This window comes from Grus americana, chromosome Z (assembly GCF_028858705.1).
Source record: "Grus americana isolate bGruAme1 chromosome Z, bGruAme1.mat, whole genome shotgun sequence".
Taxonomy (NCBI): domain Eukaryota; kingdom Metazoa; phylum Chordata; class Aves; order Gruiformes; family Gruidae; genus Grus; species Grus americana.
Window position 1 is genome coordinate 10,624,429 of NC_072891.1, and position 15,032 is coordinate 10,639,460.

The 15,032-nt window shown below is 42.6% G+C and overlaps 1 protein-coding gene across 3 annotated transcripts in view; it reads left to right on the top strand.

Moving 5' to 3' along the window:
- DNAI1 (dynein axonemal intermediate chain 1) overlaps nt 1-15,032 on the top strand; it is a 157,361-nt gene that overhangs the window by 67,304 nt on the left and 75,025 nt on the right. For all 3 annotated transcript variants that reach the window (XM_054810416.1, XM_054810418.1, XM_054810417.1), the window contains one exon: nt 9,232-9,479. In XM_054810416.1, the coding sequence (XP_054666391.1) occupies nt 9,232-9,479 (248 nt within the window). The remainder of the gene's footprint in view (nt 1-9,231; nt 9,480-15,032) is intronic.

Below are 15,032 nucleotides of genomic sequence, written 5' to 3' on the forward strand. Positions count from 1 at the left end.
TTCTTCGCTCCTCAATCAAATCTGGGTCTTCTGCCGAATGTCTTCAGAAATGTCCTCAGAGCTGCAGCATCATTTCTAATTGCCTCCTCCACGGTCTGGGCTGTACGTGTCCATCTCATCAGGCATCTGTCTGCTTTCAAGAGGCCACAGCACTATCATAAAACTCTAATGTCCCTGTCCTTCAATTATGGAATACATAAGCATGTCCTGCAGTGTGTGCATCCCCCTCAGAGCTCTTAAGGTCAGCAATACTGAAATGCTAGCAGCCTCACTTGTTTGCAGTAACAGCAGGCTGGTGTGATAATCCAAAGGCAGCGCATTTGTAGATGGCCATTTGTTGCATGATCCTGGGGATTTCTGAATGGCATGTGCCTCCTGGAAGCCCCCCACTTGGCCGCTTGATGGCACTCTTAAATATTTAGTTGGTTGCAAATGCTGTAAAGTATGCCAGTTTTTAAGAACAGGGATAGAGGAAGTAGAGCCTCAGGTATTAAATAGTGAAACACTATCAATCAAGATTGCAGCTTAAGCTGACCGAAACAAGAATGGCAGGAGGAAGAGTTCAGCTGCTTGTGCTGACTGCTGCCAGATGTGTAACGGGAGGATTAGCACTTGTCCAGCTTCCCAGCTCCAGCGTGCTCCACAGAGACAAGTGCTTCCTCCTGGGAGTTGGAGCCAGGAAGTGTCCTCCACTCCCTGGTTTCTGAGGTGCTGTGGGAGTGAGTTATGTGGGATTGTTAGTCTGCCTAGCTGAGGGTCAAACATAAATGCATTCCTGAAAATAACAGAAGTGTTGCCTTTGACATTATTGATATATGGAACTTTTGTAGCCCCCATCGGTCACCCTTTTCCTCCTCCATCTGTGATGTGTATCCTCAAAAGTGCTGTGAGAAGTACCAAGAAGAAAGGACTAAGACCATGTTAGCTGGTCTTGGCACAGCAGGGTCTGGAATACAAATCTCCCTGTTGCTAGTCTTGTACCTTTATCATACAAAATAAAGATATGGACTCTCTCTCCCATTTATTTGAGTATCTTCAGAGTGTAAGTTAGTATTCATAACATGGAGGCACTTGCACAATTACTATTTGCACTGTAAAACTAAGCCCTTATGAATATCTTATTCAAAGAAGAAAATTTAAAAAAGAATTGTAGTGCCTGCTAGACCTATAATGCAAACCCCTGTCTGATCATAATGAGAAAACTCTGGTTTTACCTATAGCATAGCAAACTCAGCCCAGTCGCATATTCCTTCTCTTTTTGCAGTGCTCACCTGCTTGCCTTTATGTGAACCAGGGGAGAGCTGAGCTGCAAGCCATGACATCCTGCTGTTTTCAGGAAGGCGCTACATCTTTTCATACCATTCTCCCCTGGTCTTGTCTGCCTCTGAGCCTTTGCTCTCACTTGCAGTAACAAACAGTGCATTGTTCCAGGCATTTCCTAAATCTCTTGGTTTTGTTGGCCCAGTTGACTGCTGTCTCTCTTGTATTACTTTGCCAGACTGTATTTTAGAGTAAGATGCAAACATACCTGACAGCTCATTGTCTTAAATGCTCTTTGTATCTATCCATCCATGTTTCTGAGGTGTGTATCTTGCCTCTGATGTGTGCAGAGTACACAGCCGTTACTAGGACTGTGACACGGCCTCAGGACATGTATAAATTACAGCTTGCCTTGTCACCTGTCAATTTTGTATTTTCTAAAATGTCCAAAAGACTTAGTAATTCTGGTTTTTTTCCTTCTCCTATCCAAACTGAAAGTTCTGTGCTTCCTAAAGAGAGCCCCAGCTAATAACATTAATAATCAGGAGTACCAGGAATTAGTCCAGCAGCTAGTGAAAGGTGTCAAGCAGAATGTTAAATTTGACATTCAAACATATGAATCACCATAAACCAACATGATCTACACTTTGCCTCCACTGCACTGATGGACTTGCTCAGAACTTGCAGATCTTGCAGTTACAACACTCCTAACTAGAGGGTATGTATTTCCCTGGGGTGGGAAGATGCTCACTGAGTTCAGCCCAGCACAGGTGATCTCAACAGGGGGGTTCAACTTCCACTGACAAATGTCAGAAAATAAACGCTGGCAGAGTTATTGTCTGAGGCAGTGTCTCAGAGGGGGTGCTGTCGGGATCTGCGGTGGCCCTGGAGCTAGGCATTGTTTTCATTGGTCCTCTGTATGGATGTATAAACTCACAGCAGATGAAATTTGTGACTGATGAAAAGGCAGGTGGAGTTGTAAATCATGCTGGGAGCAGGGCTGTCTTACACAGTGATTAATCTTGTGGTAAACTGGAATTGTTCAAACCAAATGCATTTTAATGCAGCCAAATATAACATTATACCATTCTAAACAAAGAGGAGTGCTGTGTTTTTGAAGGCAGCAACTCAAAAAAAAAAAAAAAAAAAAAAGGCTTTTGTGGACAAGCAATATATTTGAGTTCCCAGTGTGATAACTTGGCAAGGAGGGTGAACACGATCCTGGAGTGCAAACAGGGAGTGCTGAGTGGCAGCAAAGATATGATTTAAGCATTAGTGAGACTGGAATATTATGTTTGGTTCTGGAGCCAACATTTTTCAAAGCATGCAGAAAAGCCATAGATAGTTCAGTAAAGAGCCCCAAGTTGATTCAAGAGTTGGACAAGATGCCTAAAGCTGGAGAGAGGACAATATCCAGTTGAAATTTGGACTGCAAGTGAATTTTGTGTGGCCCTAGCACAAGTCCTTGCCATGTGATGTCCTCCACATATCTGTGGTAAGTTTCTTAATAATCTACTCTTCTTCACATCTGTTGAGAGGTGGCTTTCTCTCTGCAGCTGTGAAGGCAGTGCCTTTGACTGGTGTGTGCAAAGCTCGTGCTGGCTCCCAGCTTTTTGCTGGGCAGGCCTCTCTATGCAGTGCTGGTGAAAATAAATGGGATTTTTGAGTTCAGGCTGTGAAGGTTATCAAAAGTATGCTGAAAGGTAAGTAGTGTTCAATTTTAAAGTATCTTAATGAAGAGAAAGCACCAGATATGAAAGAAGTCCTTCATTCAATCAAGATAAGCATAATAAGAATTAACAGTGGGAAGCCAGATAAGTAAAGTAAGGAATTAGGTGCAGCTTTTTAATCACTCATTAAACATTGAAACTAACTGCAAAATGAAACAGTGACTTCTCTGTCTTTTGAGATCTTCAAATGAACTATGCATAATCTAGCCAAAAACAAGTTACCAGGCTCAAGACAGGATATACCAGTAACATTTGTGAGCTGTGAAACAGAGAGGCCAGGCTTTCTGGCCTTGAGCTACAAAGTAATGAATTCTCAAAACATCTTCTTTTCTGGGAAGGGACTGTTTTGAAAGTTCAGTGTTAGTCTTTTCCCTGCCCACAGGAAAACCCTGCCCGTGGTTCACAGCCAGATCCGTAATGATCAGGGCTTGTATCAACACAGCAATATACCCGAGTACTTCTGGGCATTTTAGGGAATAGGAACAGAATGGGCATCAGTGAACACAGTTTAAATTTCTCAGAGATCCTGGGATGGAGCCTCCTTGAGCAGAGCCCTGTGAAGTCCCAGTTCTGTGCCCTGTTCTTCCAGCTTGCTGTAGTGTCTTTGGCAGTCCCCTCCGCTGCCCTTTCTCATTCCCTTGGCTGTAAAAAGGAGTGCTGCAGATACAGGCTTAAAGCACTCTGAAGTGCTATAAAACTTCTACTTATATTTGTTAGTCCTCAAGAGCCTTTGAAAATACATTCATCACATGCCCAAACTCTCTGAGCTCCTTGGAAAGATTTGTTCTTTCCTGATTTTTCTGAACTGTTGGCATATGGTTAAGCTCAAAGTGCCAGCCATTTCCTTTCTTATAGCACACCCATTCCGCAACCGCAGCAAACCGTGGAGTTGGCAGAGCTATTTAAATAAGTCAGGAAAGAGTCTTGCTGAAGCAGCGCAAGCTTACCCAGCATGTTTCACAGTGGGTTAGATTAGCCTGTGCTCAGTGCCATGCTGCACAGGTTTTGCTCACTGATAGAAAAAAAAAAAAAAGTATTAAGAATTCATTAATTTGTGACTTGCTCAGTCACCTGTCTGTGCCACGCAGGCTGTAGCATAGGCAAATTCTTAGGCTGTTCTCAGGGTTTTGTAGACCTGGATAATAATAATAATAATTATTATTATTATTTGCTTGGAGAGATTTACTGGCCTGCAGATAACCTTTTTTGTCCTCTACATTTTAAATATCTGAAAGGCAAGTAAACAGCTGAGCCATTTCTTTGGGTACCAAAATTTTTATCTTTGAAACTGATCTCTTCTCCCCAGAGGAGATCACATAACTGAGTGTAAATCACAGCCAGCCCCTTCCCTTGGCTTCTTGGAAATCCAAGCCTAAAGGATAGAGCCCCAATCAGCAAGCTCATGAAAGCATGGGCATATCTAGGAAAGGAGAGTAGATGTGCTTGTGCAGCTGTGATGCTCAGAAACGTGCAGCTGTGATGCTCAGAAACAAGCAGCTGTTCGCAACCATGCTTCTCCATCTCGCTTTGTTTTTAAGACGAGCTCTTGGAGGAGAAAGGACAGATTTTCAGCTGCAGTGGTTCCTTTTCACATGGTGATTTCTCGGTCTGAGGACTGATTTATAGAAAGCTATGTATCAGGATCTAAGATGTAAGGCTGCAGTGTTTTGGATTTTAAATCCTCCAGAGAGAAGGTAATTTGCCAGTTCATCACACAAGAAACTGTAGGACTGGCTTCTTGTGTAGAACAAATCTCTGCTTTGACCATGGAGGGTCCCCACATTGGATTTACTATGTGAATGCAGGATTTACTCCAAGTATTGTAGTTTCTAACGTCAGGATACTGTTGTGTTGAGCATACCGGTTCAGCCACTAAGCACTTTGGAGGAAATGGAGGAAAACCATGCCTGTCTCATGGGTTTTTTTGGTCAACCAAAACAGAAAAATGCAAATAAAAAAAAATCGGCCCAACAAAAAAAATATTTTGATCTGATATTGAACATTTACTGTTTCTTTTAAATTCAGCTAAGGAAAAATATAAATGAAAAATCTGTTAAAATAGGCACTTAGCAAGCATCAGAACAGAAGATTTAAATATTTTTCAGATTTTCGTTTTGCATGAACTGTTTGGTGATACCACAATAATATTCTGAGGTACTTGGCTACCACTAAATCGGTATTTTTCTGAAAAGGATTTGGGTTGAATCTGCCCAGCTTTAAATGCAGATGCAGATGAGTATTTTAAACAGTGGTAATAGTTGGTTTCAAACCTATTTCTTATTGTATGTGATGCTTACAGGCTCATTTCTCCAGATTGAGACCAGTAATCATGCTATCTGCATCTTTTGTTAGCAAAATTTGTCTTCCCACATACACTTGTTATGTCTCAGCGTCTGAAATTTAACCTCCACTCAGGTCAACACTGAGGATCCTCATGACATGCAAACTTTTTCTCATTACAGCAAGAGTCCATTCACTCTCCTCTTCTTGCTGTATCCATCTGTAACAAAGAAGAACAATGACTGCTGGCACTGATTGTCAGAACAACTGTCTAGTATCTCTTGTATCTCCAGCCCTTGTATCTCAGAAAAAGAGCTACCTTGTACTTTGTGGGTATGTATGGGGCAGATACTCTCTGCTCTTCCAGTGCATGCTGGTGCATCCATGTGGAGCAGAGCAGCTGTCTCAGATCTGAAGCTGCTGCTTTCACCTCCAGCAGTGGTGCAGCCATTGTCAGCTCTTGGGTCTGCACCCTCTGCTTTGCTGTATGCTCTGTGATCTTCTACCATTGTTTTGGTAAGCTACCTGCATCTTGAGAGACTGACTACACAGGGTTTGGTGCGCACTGCAGTGCTCTGCTAGTTTTCACTGAAAACCACAAAACTTTCTCTTGAAAAGGCCATACTTCAAAGCTGTGCTGCAGATACGCTGCTGTGGGTATGTGCTGTCCCTGCCATTCTGGAACATTGAATATCACTAATGAAATAAGCTCTTTTTTTCATTTATTAAAAAACATGATGTTATGTCACAGTTTAGTACTCTGGGTGAGAGTGCACCCTTCGCTGAAATGGATTTATATGCCTGCTCTCAGAAAGTTATTGTTTTAGTGGGATTTATATACCATCCTTTGGTGTTAATTGTTGATTATTCTCATCACTTTGCCTTTCATCAGAAACAGGCTATACTTTAGTAATCATATTACCCAGACCTATGTGTAGTATTCACACATCTGTGATTTAAACCATATCTAAGATATTTCATAGCATAAAGGAGACAACGTCTAGGATTCAGCTCTTGGATTAAGATGGGTTTAACATTCAGTAGAGGGCTGGCCATTAGAGTCAGTGGAGCCTGCAGAGTAAATCAACAGACCAAATATAGGGAACTTCTTTAAGGTGAGTTTTCTACACTCAGTGAAGTGGATTGATTGATCTCTACTTATATGAGTGAGAGTTTAAACTCTGAGTGCACAGCCAGCCAGCCACATGTAGACCTGCATTTGGGTGTCTTAACCTGCAAACTGAACCTTGTGCTCTTAATCTGCAAACTCTGCGACCTTATTTTTCTGCTGCCAGGCTAACTTCCAGGTGGACCTGCTGAAGCTGCTGAGTTATTTTAATCACCCTCTGTAGGGGTGTCTGCTCTGCTGTCTGTGCAGGGAGCAGCTGTCTGAGGCCTCTCAACTCAGTGCCAACAGATAGAAAACAAATGTGCACTGCAGACTTTTTGGAAATACACCTGGCTGGTCAGCACACTCCAGGACAAGTAAGAGTGAAATAGGTTGAGTTCAAAGGCTAACCAATTTGACTTCATAGTCCATTCTGCTGTGAGTCACTCCTAGTATGTCATCTTCACAGCCTTCCCAAGTGTTTTTCGCTCCTGAGGAGAGGGGGAGTTCATCCTTATCATGGCTGGACCTCAACTTAATAAACTTAATACCAGCTCAATGACATTGCTTGGCTAAGAACTTCTACACCTAGAACAGAGTTTCTGTAGCTGGGATGGAGTAACACTGGGCACAAGTATAAATTGGGAGAGGAGCAGCTGGAGAGCAGCCCTGCAGAAGGGGATTTGGAGGTGCTGGTCAGCAGCAGGCTCAGTATGAGCCAGCAGTGTGCACTGGCAGCCAAGAGGGCAAGCCCCATCCTGGGGTGCATCAAACACAGCAAAAATAGCCAGTCAAGAGAGGTGATTATCCCACTGTATTCAGCATTAGTGCACATTCACCTTGAGCGCCATGTGCAGTGCTAAGCCCCACCATTCAAGGACGACAAGGTCCTTGAAATTGTCCAGATGAGGATAACAAAGCTGGTGAGAGGGCTGGAAGGCATATCCTGTGAGGAGCAGCTGAAGGAGGACTCTGGGCTTGTCTAATTTGGAGGAAAGGAGGCTGAGGGGTGATCTCATGGCTCTCTGCAGCTTCCTGAGGAGGGAAAGTGGAGAGGGAGATGCTGAGCTCTTTTCCCTCGGATCCAGTGATAGGACATGTGGGAGTGGTACACAGCTGTGCCGGGGGAGGTTCAGACTGGACATTAAGAAACATTTCTTTACCAAGAGCGTGGTCAAACACTGGCACAGGCTCCATAGAGAGGTGGTCGATGCCCCAAGCCTGTCCGTGTTTCAGAGGCATTTGGACAATGCCCTTAACAACATGCTTTAACTTTTGGTCAGCCCTGAATTGGTCAGGCAGCTGGACTAGGTGTTCACTGTAGATCCCTTTCAACTGAAATATTCTATTATTCTATTCTGTCCTATTTTATTCTATTCTAAAGACAATTTTATGAATTCAAAGGACAGGGCAAATGTCTGATGAAGAAAGCAAATTCAATTCATTTTCAACTAGAAGTATAGGAATAAGCTTCCTCCTCTTCCAGAAAACATGTTAAAAATATTATTTGGGTTTAGACATATTTAAAGTTATGCCAGTATTGGAATCTTACCTTTCTGCAAAATAAGGAAGTTTCTCCTGCCTGGTCCCAAAGTACATACACACCTGTGAAAATAGAATATTTCCACAATCCAACTACAAAGCAGCAGTAATAGTTTTATTGATGTATGAGTTTCTTTAATGGTTCTTTGGTTGTTCTCTATGTGGCCCTGATAAATTTGAGGTAAGCATGCTGATTTAGGATCAGCTTGGCTCTAACAAGGGCTCTCTGAAGTTAGTGTTATCACTGGGGTACACATTTACCAAGTCCTTATCCTGCAGGCTGGTCAAAATGTTGGGAAAGGTAGGAAGCACTTTTAAAAGATGACTGTTCTGGAAATAGGACATATAGTGGGTACTTGAAGCACAGAAAGCAGTAAATTTGTTTCCTCTATACTGCGTGCCTGAGAGCATTTGACAGTAAGAAATAGCTCTTGGACAGATGGTTAGGATACTCTCAGAGAGAGCATTGTTTTCATAGATTAGGAAAGCTCCTTCTTTGCTTCTGGAGAGCTTATCTACATCAACAGCTTTCCTTCCTCTTTAGAAGAATTTGGAAATTGTTTTTCAGATGAGCAAAAAAACTGAGAATTGCAGAAACAGTTAGAACATGATTAAAAAAAAACCAAAAAAACACAAAAGAAAGATGGTCCTATTGAGAATAGGGAGAGCTAATTTCAGGCAGTGCACAGGAAAGGTGAAAGTAAATAGAAAAGAAATGGAAAGTTTTGGCAAAAAAAAAAGAGCTTCTGTGCCAAGCAAGCAGGAGATGTTGGACGTAAGCAGAACGTAAAGCTATAGTGGCTTGTGTATTGTACAGTTATGTGTAATGGCAGTGGATATGATGCTTTACAGATACTTTAATGAAATCCTTTTCTTTGAAGCAGCAGTGGAGGCTGTAATATCAAATATTGCCAGTACAGAAATTGAAATGCCTCTTTCCTTGGTTCAGCCTGCATGTCTACAATGCTAATGAAATCCTATCACAAAGAAAAAAGTGTCCACAAGATTCTGTTTTCCTCCACACTTTTTCTCCAAGGCTTCTCAAGTCTCTCTCCTAGAAAAAAATAGCCAAAACAGTAGTTTTTTCTGCATAAGCACATTGTCCCCATGTCCTGGGGATGACATATGAATGGAAGAAAGGATGTTCATATGTAGGCACACCAACATGACCATTTGGTCCTGTGACTGATATCTTTCACATGACTTTGCCCTCAGGTGGGTTTTAGGCATAGATGAGTGCTGCCAGATTGTATGTCTCCATAGTAGAGGATCTTGGAAACTGATTTAACAGCAAAGCTCCTACTTGTTTAGATGACTTCATGAAGCAGGGCCAGGGCATGCTCCTGCTCTACACGATGAAGAACCCCTCCTTCCCAGAGTATGTCTTCAGCAGTGAGAGTGGCATCATGTGCCTGGACTTCCATAATGACCACCCCTACCTCGTGGCAGTGGGTTTCTATGACGGCAATGTGGCCATCTACAACCTGAAGAAGGCAACCTACCAGCCCAGCTACAAGAGTAGTGCTAAGTCAGGAAAGCACACGGAGCCAGTGTGGCAGGTAAGGGTGCTTTTCCTTTCCTCTAACTGGGCTTTTAATTGGGCTGAGTTTGGGCATAGCAGGGAAAAGTGCTGTATGGGGAAAGGTATTGTTTTAATACATGTGTTAGCAATTGATTATTAAGTTTTATTTCAAGCTAATTTTGAAATATGCGGAAAGGCAAAGCAATTGCATGAATCCTTGGTCCTCAACAGAAACTAAACATGTGAGCAAAAGTTTGCTCTAAACAATTATTTCTCCTTAGTTTTCATGATTATAAAAGACTTCTGGTTGGGGAGGAACTCATGTCCTCTGTGTATACCGGCATGCCATGCTATTTATGTTCCAAACACAAAATCACAGGGCAGCAAGTGATGAGCAGTGTGTAAAACATGTGTATCAGCCCTAAAAGAGAGCTCTCTTGGGCACAATAAATCTGGGGGCAGCCGCCTGTGGAATTGTCTGCCACTGGGATTCAAGACACACTACCTTGTAGTTGACCTTGAAGTCTTCTGGTGAATTAGGAATTGTGACATGCAGGTAATGCTCTCAAAGTAATGCCACTAGCATCTGTCACAAAGAGTCACCACATGGATGATATTTTGAAGGACTGGTGTGAATATGCTGTTTCATCCAGCTAACTTTATAGTTATGTCTACAATGTAATCTGAGTTAAGACTGGAGCACTGGAAGGTATATGCACTTCTGATCTCATTTACAGCAGTAAAAGTGTGGCAGCATATATTTCAACATGGTCTGTATGAGCCTGTTGAGGTGCAGAGGAGTGTATTTGGTTTCCTAGCCTGGGCTACAGGTGTTACTGCCGTTAACTATTGCTGTCACCTGATTTAAGGCTGCCTAATGCAGTCATAGCTCTAGGCGCACTGTCAATGTTCCTTGTACTTTGGCACATACCATGCATGGATTGTCCCCCAGCCATGGCTCCTTGTTATTGCATTTTCCAATAAAAGTCCAAGAAATCAAGGGATCCTGATGGGACTGCAGATGAATGTGGAATACGCCAAGAGCAAGACTGGTGCTTTCTATAAACAGAGAGGTTATGCAAATGTAACATTTTAGAGAAGACCTGAATTTTATATTTGCTGCTTGTCTGTCCAAAGCTTTTCCTCTAGCAAACATACTTAGCTCTTCCTATAGGTTAACATGGTACCCCAGCCATGCGTTGTTACCATAATATAACGTGTCGGGCGTGCGTGCACACACACACACATGCATGGATACAGAGAACTCCAAACTTCTCCCATTGCCATTTAGGCTTCTGGTGAAAAAGCCTGACAAAATAGTTAAGTCCCACGTGCAGCTTTTCATGGCCTCGCTGCAGGAGGTCAACAATCGTTACTGCACACTACAGACACCAGAACTTCAGATCATTTGTGCCCCAGATGATATTGGGAAGGACAAAGGACAAACATATGCGTAAGTGGTGTTTTAGTGGCCTCATCTCTACAGACCAGAAGCTGGTATGTTCAGCAGAAGCAGCAGTCTGTGTGGGATTTTTAGAGGTAGGTTTATGTGTATCACTTGTCAACAGTGTGGCTCAGAGGTGAAAAAAATCATTAGGCATTCTAGGGAGATAGCTCTGAAAAAGCGAGAACCTCATGGATATGGATAGATGTAGGTATGAGTAGCCTCTAGTTCCTGCTTGTTTGCTTTATTTCTGAAGGTTGAGTGCTGACAATCATTATTCTTAGTTTCTTTTGCAATAAAGTACCAATATTTTTAGTAAACATTACAGTTTTTGACTTTCTACGAAACTAGTGAGCAAGGGTAGTAATAAGGTCATTGCACAGCAATTAAGAGAAGAGCTTGTTCCTCTGTTGGAAGGATCGAAACTGTAAGCATTTGTCAATATCAGCGAAAAGGTTTAGAAAAGTTTTTATTTCTATTTGATGGGAGGAAAAGGGGCATGAAGGACTATCTGTTAGCTTGAGACACTGGTTTGTTATTCCTCATTCAGCGTTAAGTGGTTCTAGAAAGTGATGCCTTGTTTCTCATATTTAGTTCAAAGATGTTCTATTCTCCCCCACCAACACCCCAACTAGTCTGAAGCCTGGCCTTTGTCTAGACCACTGTGTGCAGTCCTGACTTTGGTAGAGACTGCAAGCCTATGACTTTGAAGACCAATTAGAAAAGTAACAAAGTTCCCCCGAACAATTAGGAACCTTTGTTCTCTGGACTGCCTGGCTCCTTCCTTTTGAAACAATACAGCCCTTTCACAATGGAAGCAAAATGGGAAGTGAGTAAAGCAGTCTGACAGCTCTTTTTTTGTGCCATTTCATCTTCAGTGACTTAGTAATATCTCAGTAAGTTTGCGTAAAACAAAGCTGATGTAATGTAGCCCATTATTAAGAGAAAAATAGAATAATATAAATTTTCTAATTCTGTTACCTAAGAATGAATTTGTCTGCCTGATATCGCCCACCCCCCCACCTCCCCCTATTTTTAAAAAGCATAGAAATTACTTCTTATAGATTTGGCAGTTATCTTCCATGTAGTAAGTGCTACTGCATTGTAAATAATGGAAAATTCTGGCTTGTTTTAAATTATGCATTTCTGATTCCTTACTACCAGGTGATTAAGATCTGAAGCTAGAAAGGAATAAACACATAGACATGTGAATGTATGTGCATGCAGTGCAATGTAGCTAATACACCAAAACCTTAGGTCTTACAGGAACATAGAACCAGAAATGGTCTCCCAGGTCAGTGAATTCAGGCCTCTGCCTTTGTCTGTGAACACTAGCTTAAAAGGAGTCAGCTCCTGTGTCAAACCCACCATGTTCTGCTGGGCAAAAGCCTATGTCGGGTTAAGGTAAATCCCACTTTAATCAAAATAATGCTCAAAATAGTCAACAGAATAGTCACACTCACATCATCTCCAGCACTGAGTACTTCTAGAAAGCAAGTCCCTGGCCAGGGTATCTGATACCCTGAGTGGGTCAATCCCAGGGGTTGGCTCTGGTTGTTGAAGAGGATGGCTAAAGTGGGACAACTGGACTAGACTTTGGCATGCAGAGCCCATGAGAGCAGTCTCCTCTGGGGAGAAGTGACAGCCTGCTGGGAAGGGGCTCTCAGCAAAGAGCCTCTCCCTCTGCCAGCCTTTGAGCTTTGTTCTTATGTTCTCCTTTCTTTTCAAAAAAGATGATGATTAGGGTTTATTTACATCTTAGAAGAGAAGAGTGCTTTTTTTCTTACCTTTCATGACTGGGATCTGCTAAATATTTTAGGTTTGAAGTGTTTGGAAGATGGAGCAGTTCAGAAACAGGGATCGACAACTGAAACTATCTGCTGTGGTTGTTTCTGCTGTTCAGGCTCCCTCCTAAAACTCATCTTGTTCAACAGATTTGTTTCCACTGTGTGCTTCTAGTTCACTTTCACATCAAACCAAAAGGACGTTATTTCTGCTTGCTTCTGGGACTAGTACAGAGGCAATACTGTTGCAAAGGATTGGAAATATATATTTTTTTTTTTTACTTGCTCACCATCAGAATTACTGATTAAATTCCCACTGCAGAATGTTGACCCTAAGATCTGCGAAGGCAACATTTCGTTCGGATGTGCTTAGAGCAAATGTCAGCTGTGGCAGGCTTGCCCATGTGCATAGTGTGGTTTGGAATTGCTATGAAGAGATCACTGGTTAGAAAAGCAACTTGGTTCACTGTTAATTTACTGAAGCTAATCTGGCCTCCCTGAGGAGCTGATACCATGGAGCTTAGATGGCATCCTGAAAGAATTATTTACTGCCTTATATTCATGCATGGGAGGAGAAAGGCTGGCCACTGCTTGCTAATTCTTCACCAAATGCCATTCAGGTTAAATGTGATGCTTGTGGTTAGGACAAAAAGGAGAAGGCAGGACAGTAATAGTCTGCAAACTGATAAAAGAAAGTAGAGGGAGTGTCAGCTTGCAGAATAGTTTCCCAGTAAAACTTGTGGAAGCCCTGTCTCAAATATAAACCAGATAAAACACACCCGACACTTGCTCACTGGAGTTTGCCCCATAATAGTGTGATCCCTTCTCCATCTCTACTTTGTATGTTCTAATCTAAGTGTTTACATAAGTCTGCAGTGAATCTCAGAAGTTCATGAAGCCACTCCAGACTCACAAAGGTCTTGTTTTGCTGATGGAAGTAAATGAGTTCAGTTACAGAATCCCTTTAAAGTAAACACAACCTGCTGTTCTCCACCCCACTCCATGCTGCTGGGCACAGTTCAACAAAAAAAGACCTTTCCAGGAAGCTGATTGTATTCGCTGCACTTGGGAGAAGAAAAAGCATTTTGTTGATAATCCACTGTCACACCAGCACATTGTTTTGTTTCTGATGACAGTCTCCTAAATCTGTCATCTGCAGTCAGACAAACAGATTTTGCAGCTTGCATTGCCTCTGAGATGTTACTGCTTCACATAATATTTTGTTCCTTTGGCTTCAGGCAAACAAAGAGTTTGATGCAAAGGAAATAAAAGAAAAAGAAAAGACAGAAGGTTGCTGTCAAGGTCAGAATGAAGATCAGCTGTCTTAGAAGAGGCTCAATGCCCTTCTTGTTGCCTTCACTGCTAAGGAGCACAAAATAGGTGTTTTCTGGGGGTAGTTCAACTCTTTGAGGATACTGTTAGGGAATAAGTCTAGAGGAGAAGCAGAAATCTGGAGAAGAAAGGAGAGCAACAGAGACCTGAAACCAAGAAGACTGGATGCAAGATAGGGATGAGGAGCATCAGAATGTGAACTGGCAAGTGGGAGAATGTTGTCTGAGGGGCTCATAGAGCAGATGCCTGATGCTGAGGATCATTTAACACAAAACCTCTAGAGTAATGCAAGCAAACTGCTTCTTTCTTACTATGTCAGTGCAATGTCTTCACAGAGGACCGTCCTCTCCAGCCCCAGCTTTCTACTACTTTTTTTTGCTACCAGCCCTGCCTCGCATACCTGGCACAGTACAAACAGGGCAAAAATTCTAATTAATGTTTGATGTCCCAGGAGTAAAGGAGGCCACTGTATCCTCACCAGAGAGGTCACTTCAGTCGTTCGGCACATGCACAGAAGTACAGAGGAGTGGCAAGAGCATCCATGGGCCAGCAAGGCTGCATTTGGGTCCAGAGACCTCAATCTGTCAGAGGCTTCCTTGTTGGAGCCGTCCTTAGCTGCAATCCTAAACTGAACTCTGTGTCCAGTAACAGGATGTTGCAGCAGTAGTTGTGTTAGTCTGTCAAGGACCTGATACTGCACTCCTTGCTGCAGCACAGTGAGGCATTTAGTGGCTGACAAATGTGTTGTGTTTGCTCCCTTGTCCTCTCCTGGAGTGAAGTGTGGACAGTGCTAAGGATTGCCATATGCTTGTTGTAGAAAACAGGGTCAAGAACAGCAGCTTCTGATTATCCTTAGTCACTGGGAGAGCTCACTGCAGAGTCTCAGCCATACTGGAGGAAATCCTGTCTCCCACAGAGTCAAGTTTCACTATTTTTTGGAAAAGCTCTGCTGAGCCACAAATTCATCCGGAAGCTTTGGGCTCATTTAGGCATGGTGGAGGCAGCGGAAAGTGCAAGACCCTGCTGTGGC